The following is an 11,709-nucleotide window of genomic DNA, read 5'->3' as shown; positions in this document are numbered from 1 at the left end:
TCTACCCTTCTGGATCAGCAGGGGAGACTAGGCCAATCTTTCCTTTCACTCTACCCTTCTGGATCAGCGGGGACAGAGTGTGACCCTTTCTATTTTAAATTAGGATCCCTCCGCTAGTAAATTTTTGCCTCTCTCCTCTTGCAAGTGGACTTTTAAAACCTTTTCTTAATCCTCATAATTTTTCTTTCCACATGAAGGACTTTTGTTGTTGTCCTTAGATAGATACGCTGTAAATCTGTCCTGCGCTTTGGCCTTGGAGGGCGACAGCCACTGTGCTACCTAGTATTTCCTGCCTAAACCCCAAAAGCAAGCAGGAAGGACACCCAGTCTAAACTCAGGCTCACAGCTCATCTGAGACAGGCAGCAAATGTGAGCAGAGCTGGAGCAGAGGTGCTGAGAGGCAGTGAGAATTGGTTCCAGGTGATTGGACAAACTACGGCACATTGTAGGCCCTGTGCACTCGAAAGAACAGAAATCTTGCTTTTCCTTTAAAATCCCTTTTTACATTGTTGGCAAGTAATTCAAAATGTGTGTGCTCCTCCCATGCTGCTCATTTGCAGCTCCCCTTTCTGGGACCTTCTTCTTCTTTAATGAAGAAATAAGGGCTGGAGACTGCCATGTGTGCAGATGTGGGCTCCCAGAATTCTTTGTGAACCCTGAAGGGCACTTCACACTACTGTGCTGGTGGGATTGCAAATTCAGAGGACAGTCTCCACCACAAAACACCCAAATATGTCTTGGACTAACTGAATGTCAGGTTTCTAGAAGGAAGTTTGGGGAGGGATGGTGGAAGAGCAGGACTTTAATTTATCTTATAACTTTATACAAAACCCTCCAAGCCCTGCCCATACATATACACTCTCAATCTGCTACTCTGAAATGTTCACCGCTTGGATGAGCTCCTTCTCCAGTCCATGTTCCCCTTCTATTCACAAAGCAAAACCTTTATATTCTGTGAAAAAAAATGAATATTCTTTTGTTTTGTTTTTTAGTGAAAATAGATTTTTCCATATAAAATATCCTGATTATAGTTTCCTCTTCCCCAGCTCCTTCTAGATCCTCCCCACCTGCCCTCCAACCCACATCCATACAAACACAAATAGGCAACTCAAGGATAATGATAAAATAAAGACGAACCACAAGCAAAAGAGCCAAGCAAAAAAATCACAAGAAACACAGACATCCGGGCAGTGGTGGCACATGCCTTTAATCCCAGCGCTTGGGAGGCAGAGGCAGGTGGATTTCTGAGTTCGAGACCAGCCTAGTCTACAGAGTGAGTTCCAGGACAGCCAGGGCTACACAGAGAAACCCTGTCTTGAAAAAAAAAAAAAAACAACAACAATAACACAGATGGAGATGCACCCATTTACACACACACAAAGAAATTCCATAAAAATACAAAAATCAGAAACAATAATATATACGTATTGTGGTAATTTCTTACCCCCAATAAGCTCATATAAAAACCACACGACCTAGTTATATTTATAAGCTATATGTCTAGATTGGGCAGATCTATCATTATACTAATTTATTCCCCATTTATGCAACCCCTTGCTACTTGTGGCTTCTCCAGGCATGTGGTTCTGCCCCATCCTTCTCCTCCCATGGGGCAGAGGAGGTTCTCCCCTCTTCCTCTGTCCTCATGTCCCACCTTTTCCTTCTCCTGCCCAATCACAGGCTCTAGCCTTTATTTTACCAGTCAGAATAGGGAGAAGGTTGAGTGAGATCACCTGAGTACATGGTCTACTCCATGTCGGGGGCAGCCCCTCTTGAAGAAACAGAATTAACATCAAAATATGAACAACACTAGGGCAACCCACAACATATACATCAAAGACTTGTAAGATTAGAAAAATAAAAAATTTTAAAACTTCCAAAAATGCCATTGAGTTTGTTTTGTGTAGCCATCTATTGCTAAGCATGTGGCCTGCCCTTAAGAGTCACCCTTCTGTTATTCTGTAGGTTTCTGTGCCTTAGTATTAGACCTCCAAACCCCATTAAACTATAAGAATATGTCTCTTCCACTCTACTGAGAAACCAGGAGTCACTTTAAAGTACTTACAAATAAACTGCAATGGCCAAACCCCTCTAATCTGTGATGAACTGAGCTCCGGTGCTATGAAAATGCTAAGGTCTTCTTCAATGGTCTTGCTGAGTTTCCCTGTTTGGTCTACCCTCTTGCTCCAGTACCACACATGCGTACCATTGTACCTGACTAGGTGTTTCTTTTTAATGTGAAGATAAACGCACAATGTACCAGCATTACTCCTTATATTGGCAGTACATTTTCCATTGCCTGGTGGGATTACTCCCCTGTGCTGAGAGAAGTTATACACAGTGCTCTAGGCCCCTCCCCAACAGACACATAGAAACACCTTCCTTACTGACAAGCACCTTAAAAATTGTCACTTAGGGTGCAAATGCTTCTTTTAGTAACATCCAGAGGGTATATAGCATTAAGGCCAGAAGAGTACCACAGTCCTGGACAAGAGCAGAAATTCACTGAAACTGATGGGTTGCTGCGCAGGAGGAGGGAGAGCAACTTTCAGCTGAGTGGGAAGAGTGAGGTGAAGAACAATAGAGTCAGGCTTGCAGCAGCAGTGACTTCCCCACAGGCAGCTTTGAGCTGCACTGAAATCTCCCACCAGGCCCAGCCCATGCTGGCTCCAGCTTGGTGAACACTTTCATTTATCCAGGGATCAGTAGCCAGGGGGGAGAAAGTGTCATTCTCCAGCTGTTGTGTCATTTCCCTTGATAAGTCCTAAATTGACCACGTTATCCGGCACCAAAGGAGCTTTCCTGTGGTAGGCAGTTTTTATTATGTGCCCTTTCAGGGGACAAAGGCAGCTGTGTCAGTAAACCGCTATGGGGAAAAAAAGACAATATTATTCTCACAGCTTCATAACCATGCTCTTCTGAGGGGTAATGTGAACATAAGAAATGAGGTGAGATTACCATCTATTACACTGGCTACATGGCGATCAGGTGAAGGGAAAACAGAGTGCCAGTTCCTTCATGGCCAATTGATAGCATGGAGAATTCCAATTAAGACATTTCAAAGAGAGACCTTCTTGTGTTTGTCTTTGCACCGTATATGAGCGGGCTTACCTGCAAAGTGGGTCTGAATCCCTCGACCAAGAGCCTCCCCTTGCTGGCTGCTGCTGTTATTAAGCCCTAAAGAATTGTGCCCTTGCTCTGGGAAGTGGCAGGGTAAACAGAAGTGGCTTACCCTGGGATAGAAGTGTCTTGAAGGATGGCTTGTGCAGGAAGAAGGTGTGCTGAAGGATGAGAGACAAAGAAGGTATTGTGGTGGTCTCCCCACTGCTCTGTGGCTGCTCAGTGATGAACATCCTGGCTGGCTGTGTGTTGACATGTTGATCCTATTTTTAAAAACATCTCCACAGATCCTCAAACGGCAGCGGGTGAGGTGGACGGGGTTAATCTGGAGGAGATCCGAGAATTTGCCAAAGCTTTTAAAATCCGGCGCCTGTCCCTTGGCCTGACACAGACTCAGGTGGGACAAGCCCTCAGTGCCACAGAGGGCCCCGCATACAGCCAGTCGGCCATCTGCAGGTAACGGGCGCTGCATGCTGTCACCTGTCCTGGCCAGCCCGGGCCTTGTTTGTCCTTGCGGCTCAGCTTGTCCTCTTCGGGTGGGCAAACTGGACAAACAGAGCATGGAAATAAGAACTGGGGGAGTTGTATGTTGGGACTGGTGATGTTGATACAAAGTGGGGTACCAATGCAGAGTTGAGGGGTCCTGACCTCCTAACTCCTATCAACTCTAAGAACTTCCAAGGCTGACCAGTTGAAATATGCTGCCCTGGCCAAGGGTCTCCCTTCTCCTCCATGTCCCTGCCAGATGAGAATACACTGGCATCCCTAAGTAAAAGCAAAGCCTCCAGTCCACCCTACTGTTAACTACCCAGAGATGGCTCCAAAGGTTCCAGGACATGCACATTTTAACCAATTTCTCTATCTTGTGGAAGGAAGCTTGCTTTCCCAGACACATCTTTATAAGCAGGAAAAAGGAAAAGGGAAAATGAAAGGAAGGAAGGAAGGAAGGAAGAAAGGACCCCTTTTAAATGTTAGTGAATCTGGCCTAACTGTACCCACCCACACCCACACATTAAACAAATAAATTACTGAGTCCAGCCTTGGTTGTGTTTGAGTTGATCCGGGTTAAATCTTCAGGAGCAGGCCCATGTATGCATGTGTGTTGCACTAATCCTATGTTTATGCATGAGGTAACGGGAGGCACTCGGTAGGAGCTTTTTCCTCTTGGGCAATGCCTTAGGAGTCCTCCTCCATCAGGGACAGCCAAGAAACCAACTCTAAACTCATTTAAGTGGATTTTGTTCTTGGTGATCCATGAAATGCTGTCTTTTTATCTGCTCTTTATACTTTTAATGTATTCCCCAAAGGACCGAAGTGTACTTTTCCTGCAGTTTAAGACTAAGGTTATAAATAACATCAGTATGGGGTGGTAGCTTGCAGCTCACATTTTGCTCAATGATTTTCCATAAAACCCATTGATTGTTGTTAAATACAAAAAGCACCATAGGATCCTCTCACTTCTATGGTCTCCCCTACTGTTTTTTCTTATAAGATACCTCCCTGTAGAAAATAACCTTTATTCAGTCTATACAAGGATACTACTGCTGGGGAAATTTATATCAAGGCTTGTATATGTTATTCCAAACAACACGTACAGAAGCATCAATGCTAACAAGCAGCATCAATGATGGGAATATTGTTCCCTGTCGGCAGACATTAATTTTGTCTGGTCCTGATGCCTTGTGATCAAAGAAGCCACAGGTTTTTTATTTTGATGCCAATTTGACATTGTTGCTAAATTCCTCTTTGGCTTATTTTAGCCCTAAAATGTGATTTTCTTTTATCAACTCGAGTGTTCTCTTAAATGTTTCAACTCATATACAAACAGGGATTCCTGGGCATCCCCAATCAGATATGCTGATTTGTTAAATCGTCCCCAGAGGGAAGCTAAAAATGCTGTAGATTGCAGACCTCTGGAAGTTTATTATTGGTTAACAGGACAGACACCCGGACTTCAGGGCCTGCATCTTTTATCCAGTTCCCAGTGATTCAGTGATGCTGTTTTAGAAGCTGTCTATCCTAATTAATTAATTAGTTAGTTAGTTAATTAGACTTTACATTGGAATATTCTCAGTGAGTTCAAAACCTGGAAAAGAATGCACATCAGTGCCAAGGTGCCACTCTGTGCTAATTGGCTGCAGTGATTCCTAGGTGCAGTGTGAGAACCTTCTCAGAGGCACAAAGGGAAAAATCCCCTTCCCAACCCTTGGGGGCACAGCCCTGTGAGGGCAGTTGCTATCAAGAGCTCAGGCTCCAGGCTTTTATGATATGGATATAGCAAAATGCAGAACCAGAACATGGCAAGTTAGCACAGTGGTGGCTTTGGGCAGCCTGCCACAAGTGGCAAACTCATTAATAATACTAAGTGATTAACTCACCTTGCCCTGACAGCAGCTGGCTTCTCTTTCCTGAGAGAGTGCTAGAAGAAGCTGCAGTTTTCAAACATAAACAAATGCCTCCCTGACTGGCTGTGTGGAGGGGAGTGTGATGGAGTTAAATCCTTGCTAGCCTTTGAACGCTCCTCTCAACAAAGGGATCTAACAATGCACTCTGACAGCCAGATCCTGGCAAGAAGGAAGGCCTTCCTGGTCTATCCTTTTGCAAGCATCTTGAAACACCAGATGATTGCTTTTCAACAACGTGGAACACTTTAAGAGAGAGAGAAAGTCTGTGCTCACTGTTTCAATAGGAGGGACAAGAATTTGGACTTAGAATAAAGAAACAAATGAACAAAGGGAGCTGGTCCTCTTTTGTATTTTACTGACAGAATAAATTTAGTACCAGAAAGGACTTTTTAAAACACTCTATATAATTTTGTCCAGGATGCTTCGTATTTTTTTTTAAGTAAACGTAGCAAAGAATTGCTGATGGCAATTGATGTATAGAAGACCTCATTTACAGAAAATGATATCATTCAAGTACAGTTTGCAGATATCCCACATTAAACACAGCATGATTCCCTGGTACAAAAGTGCACCATTACTCTGGATGGTGATTGGAAGGCATGAGGTGGCCTAAGCCCACCCAGGGGTGGGGTATTCCATAGTAATTACAATGTATCCAGCTGTTTAGGCCAGAACTGTAAGGTAACAACTGGCCTATGTTTTACCTGGACAGGAGGCATGTTGTTAACTTACATATGGGGAAAATTGTTACCAGAGAGAAAGAAGTTAAAATAAGACACAAGGGGAGATAAAAAGAGCGGCATGAGGAGGAGCTTGGCCCAGTAGCCTTCCCAAACTGTGATACTAGCTGTACTATTTATCAAAAACACAATGGAAAGGAAAGCCAAACATTAAACACAATCGTTTTAAGTGAAAGAATATGACAACTGTTATCTCGAACATCACTGTCTTGGTTAATTTCTGCCTAAATAATTCTGAGGGTTGGGGAAATGAAGCTGGAAACAGTTTGGATCTCAAGAGTTCAGAGGGAAAAAAAAGGGCCTGCGAATTGCTTGTGTTTCCTGTACAATGGTGCCTCTTTCCCCTCCCCTGTCTGTGTGCCTGGGGATCTGCATGGCTGGCATGGAGCTTGCGGGGAGGGTGGGTGCTGGCTGGGACAGGGCTGGCTACCTTGCAGCTGGCTGCTAATCTGGAGTGAATTCACCCTGCCAGGCAATCAGGCAGGCAGGCAGGAGGCCCACCCTGGCAGAGGACTCAGTGTAAGACTGTTCTTTCTCAATTCTCCCCCCAGACACACCATCCTGAGAAGCCACTTTTTCCTACCACAGGAAGCCCAAGAGAACACTATAGCTAGCAGTCTGACAGCCAAACTGAACCCTGGCCTTTTGTATCCTGCCAGGTTTGAAAAGCTGGACATCACCCCTAAAAGTGCCCAGAAGATCAAGCCGGTGCTTGAGCGGTGGATGGCTGAGGCTGAGGCCCGCCATCGAGCAGGTATGCAGAATCTCACGGAGTTTATTGGGAGTGAGCCATCCAAAAAGCGCAAGCGGCGCACCTCCTTCACGCCCCAGGCCCTTGAGATCCTCAATGCCCACTTTGAGAAGAACACACACCCCTCAGGGCAGGAAATGACCGAGATTGCTGAGAAGCTAAACTATGACCGGGAAGTAGTTAGAGTTTGGTTCTGCAATAAGAGACAAGCTCTGAAGAACACAATCAAACGCTTAAAGCAGCATGAGCCCACCTCTGCGGCCCCCCTGGAGCCCTTAGCAGATTCACCGGAAGAAAACTGTTAGACACGCCCATTCAGGGTCGGAAGGAAGCGTCGCAGAAACTGAGCACTACCCTGAATCTCCACAAAAAAGAAAGGCAGAAAAGAAGAAAGAAGACTTTAAAGACGCACCCCAGTCATCATCTCCCTTGTATGTAAAAGACTAAAAAACAAAAAAACTACCAAATGGGCAGGATGGTTTATATGTGTCCGTTGGTTTTCCAAAAGGAAAAAAAAAGAAATTTTAAATTTTTAAACAAGAAAAATACCACATGAAGGAGCAATGTGGTAGGATCATTCGCTCCCTCGCCTGTCTCCCTAAAGCCAGTTTTTTAAAGCAAACCAAATAACCACTTACTACTGTTTTCTGTATATGATGAAAATGTGAACACCTTTTAAGGAAAAAGAAAAAAAAAACTAAACCAAAAAAAGAACAAAAACAAAAACAACAACAACAAAAAACCCGCCAACACAAACTTGTATCTGTTCAAAGCGAATGCAAGCCTGCCACCTGGAGGAGCAACTGCATCCCTTCAGGGACTAAGTGCTGATCAGTGCAAACCCTATTAACCAAAGTCCGAAACACTGCAAATGCTACTGCTCGGCTACTCGCCTCTGCGTGAAAAGTTCTGTTAGGAATTTTTACATTTGTACCAACAGGAAAGTGGGAAGCCCGCTTCTCCCGCCTTTCTCGCCTGTTGTCTGTGCCACCAGGGTGGATGCCATTGTTGAAATCGTTCTGTGTGGCTCACTGTCTACCACTTTGCTTCTTAGCAGATGAAGTAGCTTCCTTTTTGTTTTGTTTTGTTTTGTTTTCTGAATTGTGTCATTTCCCTTTTTTGTTTTATTTTAGGCGGGTGGTGAAGTGGAGAAACAACCTGGATTGTGTGCCAAAGCATTCATGGCTTTCTTCTCACTATGAGTTGTAGGTTTGAGAAAGAAAGTGGAGCTTATACCTCCCTTTCCTCCCTACTTCTCCATCTCCCTTTCCTGTGGCTCCTGGGATCGTCTGGAAGATAGCAGAAGTGGGAATGAACAGTTTCTTTCCCACTCCTGCAGAAATGCGGGAGACACTCCAGGATAACTAGGTCTGTCTGCTGAATGACTGGCCACACCGGCAGAGGCTGTAATTGTGCTCACGGTCCACACCAGAGATTGGAATTTTTCTCAGTCTACTAGCCACATATGTGGAGAGCTGATCAAAATTAATTCTGTAATATAAATATAAGCTGCACATATGATTCAATACTTACATCTGTGTTATGCTTCTGTTCAAAGCAAATTCTCTCAGAAGTCTGATAGCCAAAGAAATGTCTCAAGGTTTCAGTCAACACACACTCACACAGCACTTCATACTCATCCACCTCACAAAGAGAGAGAGACCACAAAAAAAAAAAAAAAAAAAATGACGGTGACCTAGATTGTTAGGGGCTGTCGAGTGTCTGTTAACCTCGTCTTTTCTGCTACTTGTTTCATCAAGTGTTGGCAGACATTTGGAGCTGGGGTACATCTGTTCTTTGAATATATAAATGGCATAGAAATGTGACAGGCACATTTAAGCAATTGGAACTAGGCTCTGGCTTCTTGACTAGGAAAGAAGGTTAGCAACAAAGGCTCTCCAATAAAGGAAAAATATACAAGTAGCTTACAAAAACACATCAGAAGAGCCTTCTCTGTTAGCATATTAATCCACTTTTAAAAGAGCTTCCCCAAGGCATGGGCCACGAGACCCAAGAAGGCCACAGAATGAAGGGCAAAGAAATCCTGGAGCCTGCTGATGTTTTCACTCAGGTGAGGGCAGAAGGTTCTATCAAAGCAGGCAAGAGAGAACCATCAACATAAAGACTCATGAGTAATTAAAAAGTAAATCATGAAAGGGAAAGAAATACCCCACCTCCAGTTGCCCAGTTAATTACAAAGACCATTTCCTCCCCCTAGCACCACCTTCCCACCCAAGGGTTCCAGTTTTTTGTTCTGTTGGCACCTTTGCTGGTTATGAAAATGAGACAGTATATCAGTCCCTTCAGATGGTCCAATCAACAATCATGAAACTCCCAACAAGGAAACTTACAATAATTCTGGACTGGAGTCTTTAATAACAATGTCTCCACACCACTAGTCTGATTCTGATTGGACCACACACAGCCCGATTAGTGCCAGCATCATCATGGTAGCATTTCACAACTGTAAAAACTGCACAAATACCAGCAACCCAGAAACAGAAACTTTATTGATTAAATACAGATTTTGTATTCTCCTAGGACCTGCTCCAAATTCCATCAAGAAAAGCTCCCAAAGAAGAGAAGTTAACAAGATAACATATGATGGATGCTAAATGTTTAAAAACTGAACCGGAAGCAGGCATATGAGGCCTGCTCAGTTCTGAGATCTATGATTGGGAGAGCATAACTAGAATAGTAAAAATATAAAATAAAACTAATCACCCAGTGTAGAACAAAAAAGAAGCGAATTCATCCCATGGTTGTAAAACTATTCACATGCAGTGATTTTTTTATAGTTTTATAATTTTGTATTGTTTTGTAAATTATTTATATAGTGTTGTAATGCTTCTTATATTGATTTTTTTACTGATGAATTTTTTGCAACAAGGCAAAAAAGATGCCTGAACAGATTCTTAGGAATATAAACTGTACTTGGGAACACAAAAGCTTTCAGGACCACACCTACTGCTTAATTTTTTTAGATATTCCTTATTTCCTCTGGTAAACAACTTCATATGCCAATAACATCTAAGTGTCTTTTATGTTTCCATGAACTGAAGGCTAAGGTTGCCACCAACAAAAAGCAAAAGCCACTTTGGGCGTATGTGATTGTACTTAAGCTTCTGTGTCTTTCTCACCCATTTAAAGTTGTTGTCATCTTCATTCTCTTCATTATTGATGAGACATGACAGCCAATATTGTATTTTACACTTGCTTGTGGAGGTTGTTTTCTCTTTCAACCAAAAAGATATTTTGAATAGTTAGAAGTTTTACTTGCCTTTGCAAGTTTTGAACTCTTTCTGTCGTGAACACACGGTCGCACACACACACACACAACACAACACAAAAGAGAACAAAAAAAAAAAAAAAAAAAAAAAAAAAAAAAAAACAAAAAAAAACAAAAATAAAAACAAAAACAAAGAGCTGGGGGAGGCAGAACCAAACAAGTAGAGGCGTATCAAAGAACTCAAGCTGTAACCAAAAAGAAATCCAATTGCCTTTGCTCTCTTCTCTACGCTGGACCAAAGCTCAGTACGTGTAGGAATATGCACATTGTGTAGATATGGCTAAATGTTGCTGACAATCTTGCAATACTAAACTGTTCCTATTTTAAGAAAAACAAATCACAAACTGTTCATCAATGTTTTACCTCAGCACTCTACTTGTACCCAGTTAATGATCAAGCATAACAACGGAGAAGAAGGAAATTGATTTTCATTTTCATGTCTGACTGTAAAATCTGTTTGGATAATATTTTATAATGAGCTTTTTGTCACATGACTTGCTTGTCTTCAACTTGAAATTCTGTGAGGCACATTGGCTTATTTGTTGTTGAAAAGCAGTTTGTTGTTGTTGTTTGTTTGTTTTATATTTTTATAAGTTTTAGTTTCTATTTACTATTTCATCCTCTGTGCTGTGATCTAGACTGGTCACCAGGGTCACTTAATGAGGCGCTGCAAAGGAATCTGCTTCTCCACGCCTGGGGCAGGCAGCAGGAGAGAGGGCAGGAAAATAGACTGGGTTGTTCTGGAAAAAAAAAAATCATGCTGACGAGACATTGACATGATAGACTCGTGACCAAGAAGCCAAACTGGATATTGAAAGCTCCTTACTTGTTGAAACATTGAAACCAAAGCTGACTTATCTGCACAGGTTGCTTAATGTTTAAAAAAATAAAATAAAATAAAAACTGTACTTAATCTAGAGCAATATCTGTATGGTCCGTAAAGCTGCACTTTGTGTATTTCTTAACAGCTTCAGATCTGTCACTTTTAATTTGTACCCTGAAAAATAAAGACTTGTTTGACATGAACTTCTCAGTTAAGTATGTCTTGCGCTCAGGTGTGTCACTCAAATTTGAAACATTTAAAATGTACAATGTACATTACAACCCCATAGGTTGAGAAAAGAAAACATCATATCCATTGGGGTGCTTTTCACTGCACATTACGGAAATCCCACTCAACCCTAAACGACAAGGCACCATGTCTCATAATTGAATGGGAAGCCATCTCGTACATGTCAAACACAGTTGGTTCAATCTCTTCACCTGCCTACCTCACTTGGCTTTATTCTCAGTCTGATTCTCTAATATCTACCCAAAGGTGTTGAATCATGCTCCTTCCTGTAGTCCAAGCAACAGTATGGGACAAGGTATCTTAAATCAAGCATTTGGAGGCTCCAGGCTTGC

At 42.6% G+C, this 11,709-nt stretch overlaps 1 protein-coding gene across 5 annotated transcripts in view; it reads left to right on the top strand.

The window, feature by feature from the left end:
• Positions 1 to 11,331, top strand: part of Pou6f2 (POU class 6 homeobox 2) — a 523,027-nt gene extending 511,696 nt beyond the window's left edge. For 4 of the 5 annotated variants that reach the window (XM_031358410.1, XM_031358406.1, XM_031358409.1 and 1 more), the window contains 2 exons: positions 3,408 to 3,576; positions 6,817 to 11,331. In XM_031358410.1, the coding sequence (XP_031214270.1) occupies positions 3,408 to 3,576; positions 6,817 to 7,321 (674 nt within the window). In that variant the 3' untranslated portion in view covers positions 7,322 to 11,331. The remainder of the gene's footprint in view (positions 1 to 3,407; positions 3,577 to 6,816) is intronic. The other variant, XM_031358407.1, reaches the window with a different exon arrangement.
• Positions 11,332 to 11,709: the final 378 nt, after the last annotated feature.

Source organism: Mastomys coucha, unplaced genomic scaffold (assembly GCF_008632895.1).
Source record: "Mastomys coucha isolate ucsf_1 unplaced genomic scaffold, UCSF_Mcou_1 pScaffold7, whole genome shotgun sequence".
Lineage (NCBI taxonomy): Eukaryota > Metazoa > Chordata > Mammalia > Rodentia > Muridae > Mastomys > Mastomys coucha.
This window is presented reverse-complemented; position numbering and strand designations above follow the sequence as displayed.